The sequence below is a fragment of the Pagrus pagrus genome, assembly GCF_965226575.1.
Source record: "Pagrus pagrus genome assembly, chromosome: 18".
Taxonomy (NCBI): Eukaryota; Metazoa; Chordata; class Actinopteri; order Spariformes; family Sparidae; genus Pagrus; species Pagrus pagrus.
The window spans coordinates 15,893,500-15,919,624 of NC_140202.1; the positions used below are offsets into that span (position 1 = coordinate 15,893,500).

Sequence of the window (26,125 nt, forward strand, 5' to 3'; positions counted from 1 at the left end):
TTGCATTAACTGTGTGCTCTGAGCAGACACACCTCAGTGATCTGTGTTTGTGTTGTTGTGTGATGGAGAGAGAGTGAGGTATGAAAAGAGTGAAGCCCCCTCCCTCCTCCACTGAGCAGGTGGTGAGCAGATTGTGCTGAAACCTCCGCCCTCTTCTTCCCCCTCAGGCTGAGTTTGACGAGGGTCGTACACCAACACCACCCGCAAACCAAAACCATCACAGCGGAGGCCCTGTAGCTCCTGCAGAGCTGAAAATAAGATGCACTCACACATGGTATCCCAATAAACTACGGAGAAGATGCACTATATGGACAAAAGTATGTGGACGCTTCCAATCTTGGCAAAATAAATCATAATGCTTCGGCATACCATTATATTTTAGAGTCATGTCCAGAAAGCAGTATCCTATACCCCATCAAACACCTTTGGGTTGAATTGGAGCCAGGCCTCTCAATAATGCTTAGCAGGGAGCAAATACCCACAGCAGGTTCAGCAAATCCTGTCGTAAGCCGCCACAGAAGAGTGAAGGCTGTTCAGCAGCATATAGAGTTTTAAAATGAGATGTTCAACAAGCCAAAACAGGTGTAATTTCCATGTTTTTGCAATGTAATGAATGTAACTGGATGAGAGCATAGATAAGCTGCAGGAGTCTCATTACACCCCTCATGTGATTTGCAAATGCGCATCAACTCCGGCTACGATTATGTTGGAGTGCTGCTCAGATAAGACATTATTAAACCACAATTCAGCCCCTGGTTCATGTGGATTATTAGATATCTTACCTATGACCTGCAGAAAATAGAGGAGTAAAAATAGTTCTTTGGGAGTAGACAAAATAATGTAAACTCCCAGTGAAAATGACTTCTGAATCCTGAAATAACATTGTCACAGTGACAAATGATGCCACAAAGGTTGAATTTCAGTTCGGTGTCTAAAAAGCAGCATGTTTGCCATATTAACTTAACTTCAGGGGGGACTGCCCAATTACAAAAAAAAAATATGTAACTTTAAAGCTGTCATTCTTTAAGTCAAGATGTATTTACATTATTATGTCCACCCCTTGTCGCCTTCTTAGTATGCACCCATGCCTCTCAGCACACCACGAGTGAAAAGTACTGGAAAAGATCAGCTTCCAGGACATGTCGTCTCATGTAAGCGGAGCTTTGATGGCTTGTTAACAGTTAATTAGAGACGGATTGTTTTAACTGAACACCTTTTAAACACCAGGATTTCCATAATCAGTGTCTGGGCTTTATATTAACATGCAGAGCACAGCTAGAAATCACTCATGCATATTCTACCAGCTCCAGGCCTTTGAGATAAAGTCGACGACAAGGGAAACATCAAGCCTTTCTCTACCGTGCAGGTATCGCTGTCTCAAGCTGAGAGAACAGTCTTTGCCAGCACAAACAGAAGAGTGGAGGGGGAAAACTGCGTGTTTAACAAGGCTGCAGCCGCTGCAGTCAAGAAGGGAACAGCAACTCTGAAGCTTTTATTCTTTTATTTATGGTGATTGTTACTTGTCCTTCAGGGGGGGCGGCTATCAGCTATCTCACAGTAGCTGACAGTTGATAAGGTGCAGAGCTTTGGAAGTCAACGCAAGTTCACATTTTATTAATGGATCTGCTCTCTCTTCTGCAAAAAAGGGGCGATCTGTCTTTCATTCCCTCCAGCAGGTCATGGATCTTGATCCGAATGAATGTTTGGCGATGAGAGGGAATGCTCTTCCGGGGCTGTCCACCAAATGGTTTATGTTGTTGATGAGGCTCTGGTGCCGCTGGGAATAAATAACCAGTCTCTTAAAACATGTTTGGATGTAAATATGTTACCTGTCATGGCTGTATACATAAAAACATAGATCCAGCTCCTCATTGCAGCATGACAAATCACTTGTTTAGGCATCTGGTGAAGTAATTTAGAGGATGATAAAAGTGAGTCGTGCATGCTAAAGCACTTGGTTTAAATCTTGGCAGTGAACTTTGTTGGGCACCATCACCCACCATCTCCCCAGGGTTTTTAGCTATGTTAGTGGCACGGCTCCATGACGAGCAATGTCTAGTTGTGTGTAGGCTGAAATTTATTGTACATTCATTGATGCTCCCGAGAGGATGAATCTTACTGACTTTGGCAAACCCCTGACTTTTCCTTTATCACTACCAGTTATTTTAGTTTTTTTGGCCTCAGCTGTACTTTGTGTTAAGTGCTAGTTAGCATATGCTAGCATGCTAAATGAAGATGGCAACCATGGTAAACAATATTCCTGTCTTGTCTTGTTTCTTTATATGAATGTGTAGTTGGTGACAACACCGACATAATAAGCAGGGCTACAGCTGAAGCTGATTTGATCAAAGTATTATGAGAGACTGATTATAGGCATCTGGATTGAATCAGGGTTTATTGCAAGTTATCGATCTTCTGACTCCCAGTTTAATTGTTTTGTCTGTATCACCTCGGGGATGATGGCCCCTCTGTTTCACGCAAAAACACACACACACGGACACCTCAGCTGTTTTTTCTGGTGCGGTGAGCTGATTAGCTGACCTGAGTTAGCTTTTCCTCTTCGCAGCTCGCCCTTTTTTTCTGCTTCTCTGACTCAAACTCAGGTATATCGCATCACCCAGCTCACAGCTCCTGCACTGACTTCAGCATCTGTGATTATAATAGTCTAACTGAGCACAGAGGAGAGATTTCACTCATGTTGCCAGAGGGAGGCACAACACTGCCTCCCAAGCCAAACATCAGTTTGTAATCTGCTGCGTTGGCTTGGCAGCCCGGTTGAGGGATGAGGAGAGAAATGAGCAGAGGGAGAGGATTAGAAAGACTTCAGATTTGCAGAGTTCAGTAAGCTGGAGAGGAAATGGACACCGTGGGATAACTGTGAGCAAGTTTGAGTGTTTATATGTGAGGGGTGTGACAGCAAGAGAATATCCGTGGAGTTAAACTGCTGAGTCATGCTGTGACGTTTGTCCAAATGTTGTGTGAAACCACACCACAGTCAGCCTGTATCCCTCAGCATCCTGCTCTGTTCTGGAGGTGGAGAGGAGGAGTTTCACTGTTAGCATCAACAGCCGGCAGCGTTGAAAGTGAAGGACTGGTCTGATGCAGGAAGAAGAACTGCTCAATGAGGCGATAAAGGTCTGTTTAAGCTTCTGCATGTCAAACTTTGTTCGAGCTCTGTGTGCTCCCAGCTTACAGCTCGCTAGTTTCGCTTTCTTCCATGTTGAGGCGTCATTTCTGTTTGATTTAGCTCCTGTTGCCGCTCTTGATTTGTTTGCTACCATCAGCTCATCACAGGAGTCTAAAAATAGTCACGGAGTAGTTCGACGCAGCTTTCCATTTTTAGGCTTTTTCAAAATGATAATTGAATTAATTAAAGAACAGGCAGGAATCTGGCAGCAGTACCACCATACTCCCATCACAAGCAATGCCTTTTATTTTAATAAACAGCTTTCAAGACTAAATCTTGATGTTTTTATTGATTTATTGGACTATTGATCGCACACCTCAAACGTCTCCTGTAAATCAAGTTAGTTTAGTTAATCAGTTTGTTTGAAGATTTGACAATTTACAATGAAAAGAACCTAGTGAGTTAAAGGCTCATGATTAAACCACTGTAACATAACCATGTGATCAACCTTATAAAAAGAGGAGACTCTCAGTTTGATTTGAGAACTGATGCTCTCTCCTTAGGTACGCCCCCTGTACGCGTGTGTGTTTACTAATCCATTTTAGCTGTAAATAATCCCTCTGTGCATATCGATGGCTTAATACATTATTGGTAGGGAAAGAAAGCGTGGTTGATGGTACATCGGCTTCTGTGGAAACACGCTCCGCAGCCTGTGTGTGTTGTATGGATTTGCTTTGTGATCCATCCTCGGGGAACCTTCTCCCGAGTTGTCTCCAAAGGGAGTTTCAGATGCTGTGTGTCTGCCGGCATCTGAATATTGACTGCAAGCTATACAGTTTCACAACAGGAAGTAAGAACGAGACTAAAGTGGTGCTGAAAGAGCTGCTAAAAGGCTACCGGCTTGTATTTTTGTGCTCCTCCGCTGACAGTGTGATGTACAGCAGTCCAGCAGCACTGCCATTGATCAGCTCGCCTCCTACATTAGACATCATGCTGTGGCTTCTGTTGCACAATAAGTGCTGTTTGGTAAAATGCCTCACAAAACGGTGATGGAGCTTCTCAGGAAGTGACATCATTGGCGCAGTGATAAATCGTGTTTGCCAGTTTGGAGGCCTTTAGCTTCCTCTCCTGTTACCTCATGAGTCTTGTGAGAGTTGGACAGCAGCGGGGTTGTGATGCAGTTTTGGCTGCCGTTTTGCTGCTGCGGCGCTGTGTTTACTACCAGCCACGGCTTTCTGTCACAGTAACAGCGTCTAAGAATGTATTGTTGATCGGCGTTTTTTCCCATGAAATCCAATGATTGATGCCTTTCACTCAGCTGGAAATCGCAGTATTGATGCAAAGCTTTGTCAGCACTCTGTTACTGCTCCATTTCCTCAGACTGTTTATTCAGTGAGGAGTGTACACAAGCCGAGCAGCTGGGAGTCGGGACTGTATTGATCGAAAGTGAGCTGAATGTGTGCTGCTGGAGGACAGATGGTTCAGACCTCCGTTCTGTGGTCATGGCACTGTGAATGATCATATCCTGTACATGCTTCTCTCGACAGAGGGAAATACACAAAAAGCCAATCTCCAACAAGCTGTGCAACACACATTTAAAGCTTTAACTCTTGTCACGTTATTCCCACAGCAGAAATATCTTCTTGGCTATGTCGCTGAATGGGCTTCTTAGCATCTTCTTGTTGAATTTCATGGCTTTTTAAAAAAGCCTGCAGTGTATCTATCATCCAGTCAGCTTGTCGCTTTCATGTCAATTCTCCACTTTGACTTGTCAGATACAGAAACAGACACAGATCAATGGCTGCTAATGGACCGTGGTCATCATCACACTGATCCTTGCAAATACTATCACAACTGCACTTAGAGTGAGCGGCGGACACGGAGAAAAAAAATGAGTCAGAACGGTTGAATGTTGAAAACAGACCATTAACTTCCAATTTCATAGCTTATTGTCAACACCACACCACTACTCGCCGTCTCCATTAAAACATCGTAATTCTCAGTCTATATAAATACAGGCTGGTGTAGGTTGTTGTAAAGCTGGCCACTATGGCAACAGATGATATGACTAAGACTGGAAGCTCCTGTTTATAACAGGACTATGATTCTTCTGAGAGAGAAATAACATGAAATTACATTCATAAGTAATAAAATGCACCGTTTCTCAATGCACTACATGCTACACCCTTACCTACAACAATAGACTGTTTAAAACAGATGTTCTGAGGAGCCAATGTGAAGTTCAGTGTGGTGGGTTGTTTTAGCCTCTCAGGTTGCAGCTCAGATATTGGGTTTTGATAATATTATGTACAGGCAGCTGAGAGCTTCAGCGGATGTGTCTCAAAGAGTTGACCAAACTTGGCTAAAGGCGTCTCTCTTTATTTCCTTTGTTTTCAGGTATGGTCCAGTGCTGATGGCGCACTCTGAGCTGTTTGTGACGAGAGCGCCCCCTGTGGAGGGGAGAGCTGTGGAGCTGGATGTTCTGAGCTTCCTGGACCAGTTTGGGGAGGATAACAGCACTGCTGAGAGATGCTACCGTTCGCACTCCCGCAGCAGCGTCCTCCAGGGTCTGCCGTTTGGAGGGGTGCCCACGGTCCTCGCCATCAATGGGGTGTTGTGGATGGTACAGACTCACACACACACACACACACGCACACACAATAATATACAAAATTTAATCCAGAAAAGCGATTGTCAATTAACATTTGTTTGTAAATGTTGATATGAAACAGCTTTCAAAACATTCTTCTGCCACTTTCCCTCAGTCTCACTTTCTATAATAACCATTTATAATAGCAGCTTTAATAAAACCAGCTGATTTTTTAAAGTTATGCATAATAGACGACCAGAAAATGTTCACATTTGAGAAGCTTGAAACAGAAGAGAGGATGGAAATGATCAATTATTAAAGTAGGTGTTTGCTAGCCATCAGCAAATCAATTAATCAGCGATTCATTTCAGCTCTAGTTAGAATCACATGTCCACCTTTTGCACTCTGAATCATCTCTTCTTTGTATGCTGCTGCAGCTTAGAGGACCTTGACAACAAGGTCTCTGAATAAATCCAAAGCTGCCAACACCCCACTGAGATGTTATGAAGTGCCCTGATTTAAACAGACAACAAGAGGTGCTACATGGTCAGAGGGTTGTTCCTGTAAAAATACCGTATCTAATAGACATCTGTCTCAAGCACTTAACTCTGCTCTTGATGATGATAGAGGACAACAGCAGCACGAGGAGTGTTCGGAGTGCTGGACATCACACATGAATGAGTGAAATGAATGCAGACATGCTGTGTATTGGAAACATGTCAACACACTTTTATTGAGTATTACAAGGGTCATGTACACTGTGTCAGGTGGTGAAGCTGTTACAAGAAGGAGATCCTGGGGTCTAACTCTGATCCAGGGAGTTTGCATGCTCTCCTTCATGGGTTTCAAACATGAAATTACATTCAAAATGTGTGGTATTCATCGGGCAGTTAGGTTAATTCGAGACTGTCTATGATAGACTGTGACTGTTGGTGTCTCAGTACATGCTGGGATAGGCTCCAGCCTCCAATGACCCTGCAAAGGATGGTCAGATGTCCTTATCCTCATAAGACCTGGCAATTATTTTTTGTCCTCTGTGGGGGACATGAGTCTGAGACCTCTAACTCAAGCACCATTCATGCAATCTATTTGAGTCAGACTGTATTGTCTAGAGGACATCCCAGGCTTTCTAGTGATGCCACAGTTGTGGGGGTGTGGCTATGAGGGACGAGCACTTTCTTTTCAAAATGGCTGCCATCTCAGCTTTTCACGTTTTATGGCAACAAGAGAGGCACGGGATCATTTTTTTGCAGATATGATGTTTCTATTGCTAATAATCAAATAGTTTCTTCAATATAAGAGTCTTAACTTCAATTAAGTAAGATTTTAGAAATGTACAATCATTTTAACCCTTTCAAAACACAACCAGTTTCCATACTTCAGAAAACAGAGGGCTGAGTGAGGCAGAAAGGATTTTATTCAGAATAGTGGAAGGGGAGTCAGACTTTGAGCTGTCAGGTGATGAGGTGGAGGAGGACCAGACAGTAGAGCAGGAAAGTGAAAGCTCAGATGAGGACACATCAGTTTGTGAGGAGTCTGAGCAGGGACAAAATGATGACACCCACCATCCATTGTTATGGATAAGAAGCAATGTGTAAGCTAGGCTTTCTAGTGGATCTGGTCTGAATGCAGTCGCTCGGATGGCGCAGTCTCTTGCAAGAGGAACACACCTGTACTTTGACAGGTATTTCACCTCTGTCAAAGTAGTGGATATGTTGAAAGCAAATGGTCTCCTGGGAACAGGGACCATTATGAAAAACAGAATCCCTGCACTGTGCAAGTCAAAGATGTCAGATGACACCAAGCTACAAAAGCAAGGAAGAGGTCGTGATGATGATGATGATTAATATTAATAATAATATTATTAGCCTATTAATCAGTTATGCTCTGATTGGTGAGCTAAATATAAGCTAAATCAAAGTCTTTACAAGCCATAACACAAGGAGTCTGTTTGTTTTATGTACACAGGTACAGACATTTTATGCAGCCACTTTGTAAAAGCCTTTAGATTTACACATGTTAGACTTTGGTGCCCCCTAGTGATAGCATCAAGAACACAATGAAGATTTTCTACATACAGGTAAAGGACACAGCTCTGGTGCCTACAAGTCCTCTCTGGGATTACCAAAAGTCAAAGAAAAGGTCTTACTGTTAAGGAGAATCTGGTGAACTCAATAATATGCTTAGGATAATGAGCAAAATAACTTATCTACCTACAGTATGCAAAAAAAAAAGGCAAACCATATTAACATTTCATATGGAGCTGAAGCTGGTGTTGAATGTAATGAGTACACTTTGTTTTAATCACTGTTCAGCAGTACTACTCAGGCATGTACTTAAGTGCAGTTTTGAGGTACTTTTCTTGAGTATTTCCATTTTCTGGTACTTTATCCTTCTGCGCCACTGCATTTGGAATCAATTATTGTTTTTAATCACCACATTAATGTATTAACTTTAGTTACTAGTTACTCTTCGGATAACGTGCTGCATCACAGCCAAATGAGTGCATGTTTCAATTAACTTATAACAATCGACAATCAGATAAAAACACTGATTCCAATGTCAGAAAAATGCTGAATATCGCAACTGATAATTGGTGGTGAGACAACAGGTCGTATAGAGCCAGACCTGTGCTTTGTTTCACTTCAACAAATCCATAGGTTAGTGTTCTTTCAAGGCCATGCTGTGGGAATAGGGAAAAATATCATTCTGTTTAACTGTATATTCACCTTACATGTCTTTGAGTGTTTTTAATCAAGAGTTCCCGGCTCAGATAAGGGAATATGAAACCAAGTAATATTTCTTATGTTTCATATTCCTCTGCTGAGCTGGGCACTTTATTATTTCATCAGTGAAAAGCCTCAAAAAATGAACACAGACTTCAAATTAGACTTCGCCTTTCAAATCACAGTGGATCTTTTTTATTTGTCTCCTCCTCGTCAGGGTTTTAGAGCTCATAAAAACATACAATACACACAAATGCAAGCACACATTAGGTGTATGTCATATGTAGCAAATTGCATTAAAGGGACAGTTCACTCAAAAATCCAAAATACATTGCCTGTAGAGTATTTATCCATCTAGATTGTTTGGGTGTGAGTTGTCGAGTTTTGGAGATATTTGCCTTTCTGTAGGAGCTATTTTCTTTCTACTGAACTACACAGTAACACCACACAGAAGGAAGCGAGTGGATGAGAGGCTAGTGCTAATGACAGCTCAGGATGTAAATATTAATTGAGTCCTACTTGGCTGAACTGTAAAATTAGCTAGCTTAGTTAGCTCACCTCTTGTCCATGAGTAGATGGATGTTTCCTTTGGCACGGTGACACAGAAAGAAAATAGTTCCTGCATGAAGCTGTTCACAGCAATTATCTTGGCGAACCAGGGCATTATTTTTCCATTATTTCCAAGTGAACTGTCCCTTTAAATGTACGTTTTATCTTTCCTTTCACGTACAATAACACATGTTTACTATTTGTCTTCAGATGATGATAGGCTCCCACAACAACCTCCTTTCCACTGTCAGGCCTTGTCAAGCTTGATCTCTGCACTGCTATCACTCTCAATCTGCCACGTCCGTCTTTTAATTGGCTCATTTCATCACTGCCTGGTTGTCAAGACAACGGAGAGGGTTGCGCGCTGTCTCTTAATGACAAGCACGAGTCAAAACACGCCCCCCCGCCCCCAGGTGACGGGAGCACGCCTCTGCATCTATCCCACCATCATAGAGAATAAATCATCTGTGGGACTGGAGGAGAGCATGCCCACGCATCGAGACCAAATGTAATAAAACAACAGGGAGGAGACGGAAAAACTGAGAGATACTAGAGAGATTCTTATTTGTGGAAGGAGTTTGGGCCCTGACTGCTAATGTGAACACACGCTCATGATTCATCTACAAGCCTCAGTCAAGTCAAGGATGCCCTGATTGTCTATGCATGAGCCCTGCATCACTGAAGAAAGAACCGTTCAACATTTATGGGAGCTTTCTCAACATTTCTGTCACCCCTTCACACTAAAACAAATGGCTTCCAAACTCAAATGAGTTAACGCCATAATAAAAATCAAACATTCATCAGCACTTTTACTCAATTTGCATTTGTCAACATTCATCCATCATCGGCCCGTTCGGCTCTCAGATATTTAACCCGGCCTGTTCAGCATGAATCCACTGTTGAGAACCTTAATATGTCATTGAAAAGGCTTTCTTCTCTTACAATAAGCTCTTCATTTGTGGCTGAATGGAGGCTTTTCAGATTTATTCTTGCTATTGACCACACTCGTTCGTCATTAGTGCTCAGCATGTGTTTCCCGTGTGCATGTTGACCTGTCTCTGGTAGTTTCCAAGACAACCACGTACTACTCTAAAGAAAGACGATAGCTCATTATTGCTGCTGTATTTTGAACCTTTTGTTTGTAGGCTTTTTATGGAGACTGGCCTCAGCTTTCAAATCAAATAAATGGAAAGGTTTGGCATGATATTAGGCCCGGAGCAGATGAGGACAATGTGTGTGTGGTTGTGTAAATGAGATTCTCAGGAGCTCTGCATTCATGGTCTTGTCCTGTGTTACAGTTCCTGTTGCTCATCTTCTCCTGTCTGAGGAAGGCTGCGTGGGATTATGGCCGCCTGGCTCTGCTGATGGAGAATGACAGGTGAATCCATCACTCGCTGTCTTACGGTAAAAATCTGATCTCAGTTGTGGGTCTGTGAGCCACGTCAACGTTTAAGATGGTAAAATAAGTCTCAGTGGACCCAGTCCTGAACCTGAGGCCTCCAGCTCCCTCTGCTGAATATAAGTGGTACTGCGTAGGAAGGAAATTAGTGCAAGGAGCTTCTACACTTTGTTATTATTGGAGTGATCATTTATTATCCACATAGACAGTATATGTAAAGACGGGCTGCAACTAACTAATGCTTTCTACTTTAGTAAATCAAGTGCTTATTTTTGTTTTGTTCAAGAGGTAAAATGTCAGAAATGTGAAAGAAGGATACCTTTAAACAGCAGATGTTCAATTTACAGCAATAAAAACTGAGATGAGCAGCAAATCCTCACATTTAGGAAGCATGAAGCAGCCAATGTTAAGCATCCTCCCTTGATAAATAACTTCAAGGAGAAGGCTGAAACATTAGTGTTGTTCTATATTTTTCTTATTAGCAACAAATCCCATGTAAAGATCAAAGCAGGCAATGTTTTGGTCCATCTCTCAATACTTTTCCAACTTTGTCTGTGGCACCCATCCCGAAGTCCTTTGGTTCCTAGTAATGAGGCAGGCCATAAATACAAGCTTAATTTGTATTAAAGATAAATCATTTCCTAAAACTGCTGGGCACAAGCAAATAATGCTTCTTTGTTGAACTATTCTCATCTGCGTATTAACACAGACTTGCTGTGTGAGTATTTAAGCCATCACTGAACATATCTTTTAAACAATTGTTTGATCGACTAATTGATTAATCACTTGAGATACCTTTAAGGTTCCAAATGAGTCGAGGTCCACCCAGCAGTCTGCTTGAGTCTGCAGTGGTTTGCCTCTGCTTGACCTGAGTCTCCTCTCCAGGGGTTTGCAGGCTCGATTAGTTCTGCCTGACCGGCAGCGGCTTCGTAGCACCCGAGGGCGAGCAACATCTGTGTGTTTTGCCAGGCGGTCCGCTCTCATACTAATTCAATTACGCTGCTTAATTTGACACGCTGTTGAACTGTCATTGGTGTGGCCCACAGAGAAATATCCACAAATTCAATCATCACATTGGCTTTATTAGATCCGACCTTACTGTATGTGTTTTATGTCTTCTCTGTGTATACACACACACACGCACACACACACACACACACACACTCACACACACACACACACACACACACACACACACACACAGGAATTGATTTCACACAGGTACCCTGGGACTGTCTGCAGCAGTTACATGATGTCTTTGTTGTGATCTCCTTTACAGCACTGAGTTTAAAATAGACTGTATTGATAAGGTCCTGTCAGGCCACAATCGATATGTTGATCTCGCGATTTCTTTTTTCATCTTCCCAATTCAGTCTCACATCCCTGTTTTATGGAGAACCAAGTGAGAAAGAGAAGTCTCCATCAGAGTCCAGCCCCTCCGACTCGGAGACCAAGGACATGGTGAGTTGTTCATCAGCTCCTTAAAGCACCAAGGAATTGCATTTTCATAACAATTAAAGGTGCCCTGTGGATTTCATCATAAACAAACTCTGTTTTGTTTACACCCAGCCTCCGTCAGCAAAACACATTTTACGTGTCCTAAAGGTCTAACAAAAATGTTAAATGCGTTTCGTACCTGATAAAATATTTGCAAAGGCTATTTTATGTGTTGAAACCTGCGTGGTTTAGATTCCCAATTAAAGCTGCACTAATTAATCATTTGTATATGACAATGTATCAGATGCCTACAGTATATGTAATGTGAAAGGGGTCACGCTAAACTACAGAGAGTAACTCAGCAGATCCTTTCAGCGATTTGGGATGTTTTTAGCATCTGTTAGCCCAGTTTATAACAGTCGAGCTTCATTATCATCAACCTAGTTTCCAGCAAGGCAGGTTTTCAATGGGAAAGCTCAGATAAACCCACTTTGTGTTTTCTAGCAGCAATAAAATTGTGATTGGTGAAGAGACAAACAGAGCTAAAATAAATAAAGAAACACATCTCACTTTTAAGAAACACTGCGATCAACAATGCCACCCACATTCTACCAGTCTTGGTCATGTTCTCATTTCTTTACAAGTAAATGTGTCCCTGACATAAAACTGCTGCATGCTGCACTTTTATAACAAAGTCCACTTGTCTGAAATGGCAATGTGTCAACTGTTGTAAGAGTGAAGTTTGGATCATGACTCAGCTGGACTGTCTGTGACTCCATGACACCTGGGTGATAGACTGAGGTCACTCCCTGTATGTTTATAACGGTGTAAGACAAAGAGTCAGACTGGAGTCATCGCCCTGTGCCTACACAAAGCTGAGGCTGCAGTAAAGTGGTTACTGCTCCAGGCTAGACCTATTAAATCCCCATCTCTGTGTCACTCTGCAGACCTTATTAGTATGCAAATAGTGGATGCATGCAAGTAGCCAGACGTGGTGTGCACACACTTGCATACATGTGTTATTTATTATGTTTAATAACGAATCCATTGGATGTTTTATGATTCTCCTCTCCTTCCAGGGCTTCTGCTCGTGGCTCTCATCTCTCTACCATATGAAGTAAGTGCACAAAGCAGTTGCCCTTGCAATTATTTTACCCTTTCCTCTCATCTCAGCTTCCATCCTTTTATTGGCCCTCTGTCTTCAAAGCTGATGTCAGAGTCAAAATGTAAAGTCTCGTGTTATATCTCATTTAGCAGGGAAAACAAACGAGTCTGGGCTCATGTGACCGCTGGTGCCGTGGTTTCCCCTTGAATATTTGCACTTGCTGGAGTCTGACTGCACACAACAGATTTAGGCCTGTAAAAAAGGCCATTTTCACGCTGCCCATGGTTTCCATAGTATTGTGGTGGAGTTTGGGTGCTTCTGTTTTTAGCTCTCATGCCAGTGGCTCACCCTGGGATCCCTGGGAAAGTGCAAACCCACCCTGCGAGTTCGCAATGTGTGGGCTGCAATGAGACCAGCATGCACCTCTTTTCTTCTTTTTTCATGCATTTCTCCTCCTTTCTTTTTCTTTTTTTATGACACTCGGTTTCCTGAACCTTCCAGCTCGGTTACCACAGCTTCTGACACCAAAGTAATGGTGCCACAGTTTGACTCATGATGAGGTATCAGCTGTCGAACCATTGCTCCTGGCAGTACAAGCTGCGTACATATGAGAGATTAATATTCTTCTGGTTTTCATCACAACTGCCTGTGTGCAAATTCCACTACTGAACCGTTTGCAGCATCTTTGTTTTCATCATGCAGCATAGGAAGTTTGGGATTAAGAGATTCTGAAGGTTTCCCCTCTCTGTTTCCGCAGGGACGAAGAGATACGCAGCAAATGCGGCATCGACGCCGTCACGTACCTGTCCTTCCAGCGCCACATCATCCTGCTCATGACCGTGGTTTGCCTGCTGTCTTTGGCCGTAATCCTGCCGGTCAACTTTTCCGGGAACCTCCTGGGTATTTTAGTCCCTACATGATGGCCCAGCCAGTTGTTTGAAAAGCCGAGGGATATCCTTAACCATCGGGAGAGACACATGGGGCACCTCGCAGGGAGAGAAGCCAGGCCACACAGAGACAATCACACACATCTACACACCAGATTGTTTGTTAGTTAAATGGTCAGAAACACAAGCTTTCAACAGTCTGTGGTGAAGTTGAGTTTAAAAAAAGCCAAATCATCTCACATAACAAAATAAAATCAAAACTCACGTAAACTCAAAGGATAATTTTAACTCTGAATTGCCCATAAAACAACAGTATGAAGTACAACTGCTATTTACATGCAGTACACAAAGGCTACATTTCATTTATTTTGAGTTGCTAGCATACCAGTGGCAGTTCCCCAAGTAGGATTATAGAAATAGAAAGTGCTTCATTTCCTCTTAACATACACATGTAGGTGTCAGGGGTTGCTAAATAGAAGCAGAAATGCCTTTTGGCAGCTGAGTGCTTATTTTGTAGGAAGTGTTGACGAGGCCGTTCCCTAACAGGATGAAGGCAGGAGCCATTATGGGGTCTACGAGGAGCTGGGCCTTCCACAGAAACGGTTTTATTACTTCTGGCTGTCATCTTATAGAGCAGTGTGTCACCCCAGCCATTAAATAAACCAGCACCCGTTGACAGGCTGCCATGGCGACGGCAAACAAAGGGTGCCCAAATTAAAACAGCAGAGTTAGGCATGACTGCGATGTTTGAGTTTTGTGTGAAATTTCATTGAGATGAGAGAGATGTCATTAAACTTGGATGGAGAGGGTTTTTCTCTTAATAGTGACATTGCTTCATCGCTGCCTCAGACAAAGGAGGAGGGGTTTTCCCTCAAGTCATTTAGAAATTAAAATGTCTCGCTGTCTGTCGTGTTTCATTATTCCTACAGGAGACAGTCCTGAAAACTTTGGAAGAACAACACTGGCTAATGTTAGCGCAAAGTAAGTCCAGCACTTTGTGAATGACATCAGATCTCGTGAAATAGCGCAGAACCATGAAAACACACTGAACTATATATATTTGTTTAAGTCACAACAGTGTTTTTGTGCCTCGCAGGGACAGCTTTCTGTGGCTCCACAGCATCTTTGCTCTGGTCTACTTCATCATGACGTTGCTGTGTATGGCTCACCACTCCATACGGCTGGAGTACAGAGAGGATGAGAAGGTCTGTCACCAGCACATCACACTGATTAAAGGTCCAGTGTGTAGGATTTAAAGGGATCTATTGGCAGAAATGGAATATGATATTTATAATTATCTTTTCATGAGTGTATAATCACCTGAAACCTGAAATAATCATTGTGTTACCTTAGAATTAGCCTCTTACATCTAGAAACAAGGGGCAGATCATTTTCCAAGGAGTCTGCCATGTTGCACAGCCATGTTTCTACAGTAGCCTAGAGTGGACAAAAAAAAATGGCTCTAGAGATGGCCTTTTGTGTTTTTATCGAGGGATCTCCCTACACACTGGACCATTAAACATCAAGGCCTGGTCATTTCTCCTCTGCAAAAGCATCCATTTCTCTTGTTTAGCATGTTAGCATGCTAAAATTCAGTAATTTGTTAAGTACAGCTTAGAGAAATGGGATTGTCATTAGTTTTACGGGTATGTGTCCTAATGTCTGTCACAGAAATTAAGTTATCTACTTATCATACATATCTTATCAACTTATTTTATATATGTAAATGACCTCGATCAATTTTTGCTGCCCAGAATATTGCCGATTATGTTAAAACGCAATTTTTGGTTGCATGGTTTTATTTCTTTTGTTTTATTTATTTAGGATGCTTAAATGTTTGTTTCACATTCCAGTTTCAATGTCTGAATATAAATTAAAAGAATTAGAAGTTTGTTCTTTGAAAAGGTGTACTTGTAGTATTCTGGTGCTATATGGTGGTCTTAAAATTACAATAACAGTGTTTTAAGTATATCTGGGACAATGTAATGTTCAACCAAAGTAGTAACTGTGACAGGCCTACACAGGATTCATCCTCTCAGGACAAATTTTTCTTTGTTATTCTCAATATATTTCTGTCTGGTAGACCAATGGAGCAACACTGCTAGCATGGCACTTTATAATAACTCATCATGGTAATTGCATTTTGTGTTGCAGGTAGCCAGGACACTGATGATCACCTGCATACCAAGAGAGATCTCTGACCCAGGACTCATCACCAAACACTTCCAGTACGCATGTTTTCTTCTCTATTTCATTGTTAAGTCAAGTTAAATCACAAGGAATCCCTGACCAAACACATGTACATGCACAATCTCATCCCCGTCATTCTGATGTCCTGAAGTCCTTTTCCTCCATTCACCAGTGAGGCCTACCCCAGCTGTACGGTCACTGATATTCGATTCTGCTTCGATGTCCACAAGCTGATGAGGCTGGACTTAGAGAGGTACAGTACCTGCTACAGACTGGAGCAGCACAGTTTGTGATCAGTGTGGACTCTTGTTTGAGGATGTTGATGTGTTTTGCAGGCGCAAAGCGATGAAAGGCAGGCTGTATTTTGCTTCAAAGGCCCAAAAGGAGGGGAAGATCCTGATCAAGACCCATCCGTGTGCTCAGATATTCTGCTGCGACATCTGTGGCTTTGAAAAGGTGCTTTTTATCAACATAACTGGGATCAGTCAGTTGTGCTGCGCAGAAAGTATGTTACCACTGGATGGCACTGCAATCCAGAAGTAGGCACATGCAGCAACAACATATCTTGCCACTGTGAATCTGGGGATCTCTGTGAGTGAAAGATGCAGTGAGTAATGTGCGCTCTAACTTTTTATGCGCAGGTGGATGCAGAACAGTACTACAGCGAGTTAGAGGAAAAGCGGACCGACGAGTTTAACGCTGAGAAGAACCGCATCTCCATGAAGAGGCTGGGCATCGCCTTCGTGACTTTCCGTGATGAGAGGATGACTGCGGTGTGAGTAAACAACAGAATGACACCGAGGTTTATGACTGTCAGGCCCTCTCGTCACGTAAACCCTGTCACAGCAGGGAGCCGACATAAAATTCATGGGGACACATAAAAGCTGCTGATGCGGATTTCTGCAGCGCTTTTGTACGTGTTGTTTTGTTTTGCAGAATTGTGAAGGACAACAGTTGCGTGCACTGCCGACGCAGACCGCAGCAGTCCAGCATCACCACTGTGGTGCAGTCGCACAAATGGGGGGTCAGCTACGCGCCTGCTCCCAGTGACATCATCTGGTCAGTACTGACGTTACTGGAACTCAGATAGTTTTTCACTTTAAGGGTCCCCTTAAGTCTTATTTCACTTAATTGGCCACAAAGTAAACATCATACTACTTTCCTACAACTTAAAGGGTAACTCCAGCGATTTTTACAGTAGTACTGCATATGTGAAAAAGTAGTACAAAGCCTTGTGGCTCCAGAAGAAGCTGCATGTAATCTCCAGTGATACCACTCAGTGGCTAAGTTGCATTGCAACAACAATTCCCACTCACATTCACACCTGCAGGTCTGCATGGACTGAGGAGAGGAAACCAGAGCACAAGGAGCAAACCCATGCGGACGCATATTTTGAGTGTAATATCCAGTTTTACATGTCTTATGCATCATTTAGACACATTTCCCTGTAATTAACCCTGACATATTTGGTATCTTTGGAAAGCTTGGTATCGTGACTACACTTCAAACCAAAGTTCTGCGAGCTGTAATTTTGCCTGTCGATGCGACATTAGCTTGTTATGATGGAGCTCCAAGAAGCTTTTTATTCAGACAAGAGGTACAAATTATGCAAATGATGCACTTCGGCTTTGTCAGAGTATCTGCATCAGAGCTCTCCTATTTCTTTTTCCCTTTAGCTCTTGATGTTTGTTTGCAGCAGATCTTAAACGCCATTTAAAGCTCATTCCCTGTCCTTGATTGGATTAGCCGTAATGCATGTTTCTCATCTTGGAAAGCAAATGCGGCAGTCCCAGCGAGATTATGTAACAAATGACTGATGCATATGTATGGGAGATTAAACCAAAGAGATGGTAGCGCTCGCTGTTTGTGCTTCACGCCTGCTTGGTCGCAGTGTGCGAATGTGTTTTTGCACTAACTAGACGACTGGAGCAGGTACTTTTGCTCCTTCATTAAAACTGAGCGCTGAAGTGTGCTGCTCTCCAGTGGAAACTCACATACAGAGAGGTGGCTATTTCAGGCTTATGTCAATACATACAGTAGAGGAGTGTCAGGGGACAGTGGTGTGTTAACTGTCCTGTCTGTCTTGCTGGATGGCTGTGAATTGATGCTCGTTATTTCTCCCCTCACCAGGGAAAACCTGTCAGTGTGTGGATCTCGCTGGTGGCTCCGTTGTGTCCTCCTCAATATCCTCCTCTTCCTGTTGCTCTTCTTCCTCACAACTCCCGCCATCATCGTCAACACCATGGACAAGTTCAACGTCACGAGGCCCGTGGAGAGCCTGCGGGTCAGGAGTTTGAGATTAAGTTGAACCATGTGGCCTTAACGCCACCTTTTTAACCCTCTCCTCAGTCATTAATTAACCATGTTCCTGTCCAATCCAGAGCCCAGTCATTACCCAGTTCTTCCCGACCCTCCTGCTGTGGGCGTTTTCGGTGCTCCTGCCCTTCATCGTCTACTACTCAGCCTTCTTCGAGTCCCACTGGACCAGGTACTCACCAGCCATCGGCCAGCACTTTCCTCTCTCCTCTGAAATGGAAATGCCTGTCCTTTGCTTCTTCAAATGGACCCTTCATGTGTAGCATGTCTTCCTCTCAACTCCCAGCATTTCTTTTTTTTTTTTTTTTTTTTCCATCTCAATTATTTTTTTTTCTCTTTCACCCTGTTGCTCTTTTTACGCTCCCCCCCCTCTCTCCCTCCTTCTCTCTGTCACTCTCCCTGCACTGTTATTCTGGGCAGGTTGTCATAGAGATCTCCATGTGAGGATAATGATATGCACAGTAGTCACCATGCGCAGAGGAGCGGCACATGGTGACTAGCGGGAGGAGGAGCGGAACAACTGTGCATAGGGAGACAACCTCGCGCAGCACCTATGAGCACCCTTTCTTTACATAACCACCCCCACAAACGTGTTGTGCAGGCGTGATGTGCGAAGGACCGAATGCAAATCGACTGTTTACTGGAGTGAAAAGCGTAGTTCGTGCTAATGAACCCCAGCAGTCCTGTAAATGTGGCGTCAGCTGACTTTACATTACATTATATCACATTATAAACCGATTATGTTGAAGGGAGCTGCACTGATTTTATAACTTAATATGTATTGCATAATGATGTTCTTATGATCCCTTATTTTTCATTTAATGTCTCAGATCTGGTGAGAATCAAGTGACGATGCACAAGTGTTTTTTGTTGCTGGTCTTCATGGTCATCCTCTTGCCTTCGCTTGGTCTGTCCAGGTACACTAACTCTCAAAACAAACATGTAACTTACTTGTCTTTTGATTTTACCCACTTTAAAATATTCACACTTCTTTAGAAGTAAGTCCTTTTCATATTTCATTCTTTCTGTAGTTTGGACCTGTTCTTCACGTGGCTCTTTGATGTCCACTTCCTGGATGAAAAGGATGTCAAATTCCAGTACGATTTCTCTTTTTTTTTTCATATTGCACCTTTAAAGTCACAGGCAAATGATCTTTTAGAGTGTAAAAGGACATTTCAGCGCTCACAGGTTTCCTCGTTTCCTTGTTGCAGGTGTGTGTTTCTCCCTGACAACGGTGCGTTCTTTGTAAACTATGTGATTACATCCAGTCTGATTGGCACGGCTATGGAGCTGCTTCGCATCCCAGCGCTGACGGTGTATGCCCTCCGCCTCTGCTTCGCCAAGTCCCAGGCCGAGCGCATTCATGTCAAACGGGTTAGCCGAGCCTTTCATACTTATCACAGCGTTTACATGTCGGGCACGATTGTGTTCTGTGCTGAGATGTGAAAATCTCACTGTTTGTGTTTTCATCCACAGAGTCAGGCCTACGAGTTCCAGTTTGGCCTGGAGTACGCCTGGACCATGTGTATCTTTGCTGTCAGTATGACCTACAGCATCACATGTCCCATCATTACACCCTTTGGTGAGCAACACACAGCACAGTGATTCTCCTTTATCCTCATCTACCTCTTCCTTCTTTCCACCTTTTGTCTTTCTCCCCCATCCCATCACCTTCCTTCTCAGTCTTGTGTGTGTGTGTGTGTGTGTGTGTGTGTGTGTGTGTCTCTCCTCATACTGCGCCCTCACTCTCCTCTGCTGCCTGCCAGTCCGATGCAGACTGTGTGAATTTGCTGCTGTAGTCCCAGACACCCAGACACAGTGAGTTGCGAGCCAGACGCCCACTCTGCTCCTGTCTCTGCCCAGAGCTCAAAAAGCTTCTATTTACTTCAGCAGTCAAATCCTCAAAGCCCGATCGGGCCCTTTCATACATAATACCCTGCTGTTCTGTGCGTTTTAGCTTATTGCAGACTGGATACAAACATTTTTCTGAGGCAATACATACATACAATCTCACTGGTTGAGTTAAACCTCATTGGGTAGAACCACAAAGAAGCAACACAGCATTTCATCTAAGTGCCAAACCTTTGAGGTCCTCAAACCTTACTGTATGTGTGGGGTTTGGTGAAGTTTGGAGAGAACAAAATCTAAAATATGATGTTAAAGAACCACAAGGATTTCTGTCTTTCAGCCTTAAATCAACTGCACTGCCTTCCATCTGCTTGCTTGAATGCTCTGTGGATGCTGTTTAAGATATTTAAATGTGCAACATGTAGGATTTAGGGGCAGAAATGGGGTATATAATAGGGTTGTTCATGCGGTCGCAACCTGCAATCACTGGTAGATGCCCCTAAATCCTACACACTAGACCTTTCAATCTTTTTTCTCTTTCATACTGCAGGTACTGATCATTGAAGTAAGTGTTTGTGTGTTTTCTTGTGCCCCTCCAGGTCTGCTCTATGTGATCCTCAAGCACATGGTTGACCGATACAACATCTACTATGCATACGTTCCCACCAAACTCAACCAGCGCATCCACAGGGCGGCCATCAGCCAGGTCATCGTGGCTCCCGTCCTCTGCATGTTCTGGCTGCTCTTCTTCTCCATGCTCAGATTAGGTATCACTTCCCTTTCTATCCTGCTACAGCACCTTTAGCTGTTACTGAAACCTAAGTTTACTGCAATCAAACTGCAAAATGTACTCTGCAATCTCCCCTCACAGGTCCAATGCATCCCATCACCCTCTTCACCTCAGTGTCCCTGCTCTCCTCTATTGCCTTCTCCCTCTTCAGCTTGTGCCTTAAGAAGCAACCAGACAAGTCAACAAGCTACCAGGTCAGCTCCGCCACATCTCACTGAGATACGTTTCAGCTGAAGATGCACAAATGCTGAATGAAAGGTATGTTTTTTTCTTTGTTTCAGATGTCTGATCAGCCAGCAGAGGGGACGTTCACTGATGCAGACAGGACTACTGTAACATCCACCACTGCCTCCAGTGTACAGTATAACATTTTATCCTATTAGCCTGACAGTTCATCATTAAAACATACCTTGCAGGATAATTTACAAAGCATATTGTGTTTTTCCTGTATTTCCTCTACATTTCTAGCATTGACAACTGTCAGAGGCTTGAAACTTGACACATTAGGCTCAGTTTTTATAAGTGTAAAAGTTACGCTGAGTTTCCAGGCTGGTGCATTTACTGTCAGTGCTGCATTTGCGTCAAAAACATCAATCTTACGATATGAATTTAATAGCGTTGCTCAAGTCTTTAATAGGCAACAAAACCACTCTAATAAACTATGGTAAGAAAATACTGTAACTTATATGTGATTCATAATAAATGGGTTAAAATAACCAAAAGCACCTGTAAGAAGTGATGAACAAATACTTTTTCTCAAGTGCTATAATGTACTTTAACTCTTACATTTATCTGATAGCATCAGTTTCTAGTTACTTTGCAGGTATTTTAAAAACAAACCAAATGATCATGTTATAAACAACTTGTAATATCTGTTACTTTTGATTAAATAATGTTCTGAATACTTCTTTGATCACTTAAAACATGCACAATGACCCCCATGACGTATTGAGGCAAAAGTTCAAAGCTGGATTTATAATCTTTGCCAGTCACATTATTTTTCAGGTTATGAACTCTCAGAATTATTAATTAGTTAAGATCTGAACATGTGTCTTTACCCTCTAAGTGTAGGGTGGGGAACCACCACAAACCCTTACTGAAAAACAAACTTTCATCTTCTACGCTCCCTGTGGGAAGTAATTAACCGTTTGACACGATCATAAACTGTATGTTGATCTTCCTCCCTCAGCTGTTTGTGGCATCCGTGCTGCTGGAGCCAGAGCTGGCTTTGACTCCCATGCCCTCCCCAGCCCACCACGGCTACGGCGCCATGGTCAGCTCCAGGAGTTCAAGCCACGACCAGGTGGAGGAAGAAGAGTGCGAGGACCCCTCCCAGACCCATGAGACTGAGCTCCAAGACCCACCGGACCCCTACTGCTCCAGCCCACTCATGGACAGCCCTGTGGGCTACCAGTAAATCCAAATCCCCCAAGCTGATTCCACGTGTCCTTCACCTGGGGAACACAGATTGCTAAATGCCGCAATGCAGCGTTTTCGCCACTGACCTCAGACTGCAACTCAGCTGCCTCAGACCCTGATAATGGGCTTGTTAGAAAGGGTGAATAGCCTGAAGATGAAAGTAGCTTAAGAATACAGGAGCAGTCTATAAATGTATAAATGTATAGACAGCGGTTAAAACATCTACTGAACCTGTCTCATGGACACAAACATCAACCGTGACAGAAGATACATCCACCCTAAATGTACAGATTATCTTAAACTATCGGATGCTCCATGACAGGAATTCCATCTTCTTCTACAGCTTCATTTGCAAGTTAAAAAGGTTAAAAGTAATGCAAGTGACTGGGGTTGACTGCCATCAGAGATACTCTGTCCATGCTGTGGCACTTGGACATGAGTGGAGGTGAAAGTTCCCATCAGAGTGGGTGGTGTGAGCAGGCTCCCCCCGGCAGACTGACAGAGTGATCTGGGCACGGGTGATATCTGGTTCCTCGGCGGCAGAGCTCGGGGAGGCTGAGGGTGAGGGCAGCTAGTTGTGAAGCCATCTGCAGTGAGAGAGCAGACAGACGGAGGGCTGAATGTAACTCAGAGATGTACTGTAATATGTGTACACTCTCTCCGAGGAGGCACAAGCAGCTCAGCTGTACCTGAAGCTTGTTGTAACTATTTTTGCTACAGTATTTTTGGTGTCATTGATATTGTGCTTTGGGTTGGGTGTGGGGGCTAGTGGAGATTGGCCAAGGATTTAAAGAGCTGTCCCATCTTAATCAGAGTATTCCCTTAAATATGCTGTTTTTACTGTGTATGTGATCCAGCTCAGTTTGTTTTATTTATTTTACCGGAGTAGTTTGACATTTTGCATGTTCAAGTTGACTTTCTTCCTGAGAGTTAGATGAGAAGATCGATACCAGTCTCGTGTCAGCCTGACATTTCTTGGCAGGTCGCAGTAACTTCCTGGAGTCTTCTTGTCGCCAGTGGAGACTCCAGGAAGCGACTGTGATGGGCTGAGAAATAGAGGAACGAAGAAAAAGGAGAAAAGTCACAGAAAAGTATTAAAAGAGGTGAAAATCACTAAAATGACTACACACCCCGCCGATATTTATAGCTACAGCTTTCCGGAAGTAGAGTTAACCTAGTTGGTTCAGCCACCAGCTCTACATTGTTTCAGTCATGGGTTTTTTTGAGTGTTATATGAGTCGACGTCAGTTACGTGACTTTTGGGTGTGTAGCATGTCTAATTATACATTTTCACAATCTCATACATCAACCATTATATAACCCTAACCCCAACTTCAGTTGAAATATTGCCTTTTAAATTGTGTAGGCAACTGCTTTACTGTATATTTATATTCACACCAAGATGAACGTGATATAAATCATCTCATGTAACTCTCCGCAAGAAAGTGGGTTTTCCCAAAATGTATAGGTATTCCTATAAGTTCCACAAGCTATGGGAAAATCAGAAGCACATCCTGGAATTACAACATTTTGAAAAAATACGCCATGGAGTCTATTTTGTCCCATTGCAAGACAACAACATAGAATCCTTGAGGAGAATTTATTATAATTACATGAAATACTGAAAGTAACTAAACACTGTTACTACTAAAGCCATTATATTAAGTTTCTTTAGTTGTAAAAATTCTAAATAATAATAATAATATGTTACCATAATGGCTGAAATTAACTTATTTGTATTTATTTGTTTATTGTTAGTCAAATATTTGTGTGCTCAGATTAAGTTTGATGTCCCGAACGCTAAAATTTGAGCACTTCTATACTGTACCTTGATTTCAGTTTATTAACCTATTCCTTGTGACACTCCACTGCATGTTGACTACTGTATGTTGTATAAATGAGGTATGCATTCCTATCCTAATCCTTAAAGTTTCCTATGTGCTGATCTCATTGGTTTACAGTCCGTATGTTTGCAACTTTTGTATTTTTGGGGATGTTTTATTTCGTCACGTTGGGATGAGAGTCTTTATTTTCCCATGAAACTGAATGTAAACTGATTGTAGTTTGTTATTCACGTCTCTTGCTGTGCCTTGAACAAACACTTTCTTTCGTGTGACAATCCAGCATGGCCTGAAATATGCTGCATGGACTGAAAACTAAAGAGCGGGGAAACAACCATGAGATAAAAATAACGACAAAAACAACCCAGAGTAGGATATTTTCATTCAACAACCAACAGACAAGCAGTGAGCTCATTCCACCAAGATATTGACAAAACAATCTTCACATGAGGCCCCACCTACTGCATTTTTTCTGGAGCTTTCGACCATATCACATGGTCTTCATCTGCTTTTAAGATAAACTATAACTTGTACAGCAAACAGGCACGGACAAAAACCCTACATATGCCCAGAATATTAGAAAGTTTGAACATCTACAGATCAGTGACAACTGAGCAAACTTTATCTGCCGATGAAGACCACGATATGATCAAAGGCTCCAGAAAAAGCAGGTAGTTGTAGTGCTCCTTGAATAGGTCGATAACCGTCAAGCTCAACATGCTTACTGTCTTTACATTACAGCAGTTCTGTTGCTTTAAGATGCTAAGTGTTGTGGTCTTGTTGGCTCCTTGTTGTCAAGTTTGATCAATATCCATTAAGTTCTCAGCTGCTGTATCTTTTGATCACGCAGATCTTATAAGATGTACGGCCAAGCTCGCTGGTGATGATACAGAATCTTTGGAAGTTGTTTATCCAGTGTCGTCCTCCCATTGATTTAAATAGGTAATTTAAATTTCAACATTTTAATCAGTTCACCTACAGTTAATCTTAGAGGTAATCTTCCATTAATCCATGTTTTGTCTGTATGAGAAGGCTTATTATGATGTTAATCACATAAAATCAAAGGCCTGTGAAAGGATTTTTCAAAGAAAAAAGTTTTTCTAGAAGCAAATGTATTTGCTCCATTTAACAAGGAATCTAATTCCAGTTCCTCGTGCTGTTTTAAAGAGATGAAAGCTGGCAGCAGAGAGAGTATGAAGTGGTCAGTGCAGAAAATCATGAAGTAACATCCATTTGGGAAAAAAAAAAAACATCAAAGCACATCTCAGAATTTCTGTTCATGAACTGCCAACATGTCCTGTGGGTTTCTCTCGCAGAAGCTTGTTTCACAGATCATTAAACGTGCTTTCCTTTGAAAAATACAAAATAAAACTTATTAGGGTATTCTTAGCTCTAATGGCCATGCAAGGAGGGATTGTCCATTTTCATGCTTAACTAGTTTTATTGTATCCTGTCATGTCTGTTCATATACTGTCGGCTCGGCCATCTAAGGTCTATTTGGAGGTGCATTAGCTTTCCAGACATGTCCGCTGGTTTCTGCTCTTGGTTATGAAATGTGTGTATCATCTTTATTTCGTATGTGACCAGCCTGCTGTAAATGTAGGTTGTTATATCTCCAAGAAGGTTGAGGTTAAGGGACAGACTGCGTTTGAGATTGATCGCTGTCAGGCTAATGAGTTTTCATCTGTCAAAAGTGAAGTGCTGTGATCTGAAATTAAAATTAATTCAGCTCAATCCACTCATCTTGTGCCATGAACTCGTTATTGCTCTCCTCTACTGTGGTCTATGATGAAAGGTTTTAGAGAGGCAGTGAGTCAGTCATCATGTAGTGAGTAGTAGTGAAAGAGTGAACGTTCATATGATGCCTTCAGGAACATACAATACGGGTTTATGACTGAGGT

General features: G+C 42.5%; 1 protein-coding gene across 4 annotated transcripts in view; it reads left to right on the forward strand.

Annotated features, from left to right (window-relative positions):
* Positions 1-25,963, forward strand: part of tmem63c (transmembrane protein 63C) — a 30,646-nt gene extending 4,683 nt beyond the window's left edge. For 3 of the 4 annotated variants that reach the window (XM_084381678.1, XM_084381681.1, XM_084381680.1), the window contains 22 exons: positions 5,525-5,750; positions 10,291-10,370; positions 11,765-11,852; positions 12,908-12,945; positions 13,691-13,833; positions 14,750-14,801; positions 14,917-15,025; positions 15,975-16,048; positions 16,183-16,263; positions 16,346-16,466; positions 16,652-16,785; positions 16,947-17,069; positions 18,141-18,294; positions 18,392-18,498; positions 19,157-19,243; positions 19,358-19,423; positions 19,538-19,700; positions 19,803-19,908; positions 20,774-20,941; positions 21,046-21,158; positions 21,246-21,320; positions 22,154-25,963. In XM_084381678.1, coding sequence (XP_084237804.1) covers positions 5,541-5,750; positions 10,291-10,370; positions 11,765-11,852; positions 12,908-12,945; positions 13,691-13,833; positions 14,750-14,801; positions 14,917-15,025; positions 15,975-16,048; positions 16,183-16,263; positions 16,346-16,466; positions 16,652-16,785; positions 16,947-17,069; positions 18,141-18,294; positions 18,392-18,498; positions 19,157-19,243; positions 19,358-19,423; positions 19,538-19,700; positions 19,803-19,908; positions 20,774-20,941; positions 21,046-21,158; positions 21,246-21,320; positions 22,154-22,381 — 2,520 coding nt within the window. In that variant the 5' untranslated portion in view covers positions 5,525-5,540 and the 3' untranslated portion in view covers positions 22,382-25,963. Of the gene's footprint in view, positions 1-3,033; positions 3,136-5,524; positions 5,751-10,290; positions 10,371-11,764; positions 11,853-12,907; positions 12,946-13,690; positions 13,834-14,749; positions 14,802-14,916; positions 15,026-15,974; positions 16,049-16,182; positions 16,264-16,345; positions 16,467-16,651; positions 16,786-16,946; positions 17,070-18,140; positions 18,295-18,391; positions 18,499-19,156; positions 19,244-19,357; positions 19,424-19,537; positions 19,701-19,802; positions 19,909-20,773; positions 20,942-21,045; positions 21,159-21,245; positions 21,321-22,153 lie in introns of those variants that run through there. The other variant, XM_084381679.1, reaches the window with a different exon arrangement.
* The last annotated feature ends 162 nt before the right edge of the window (positions 25,964-26,125 follow it).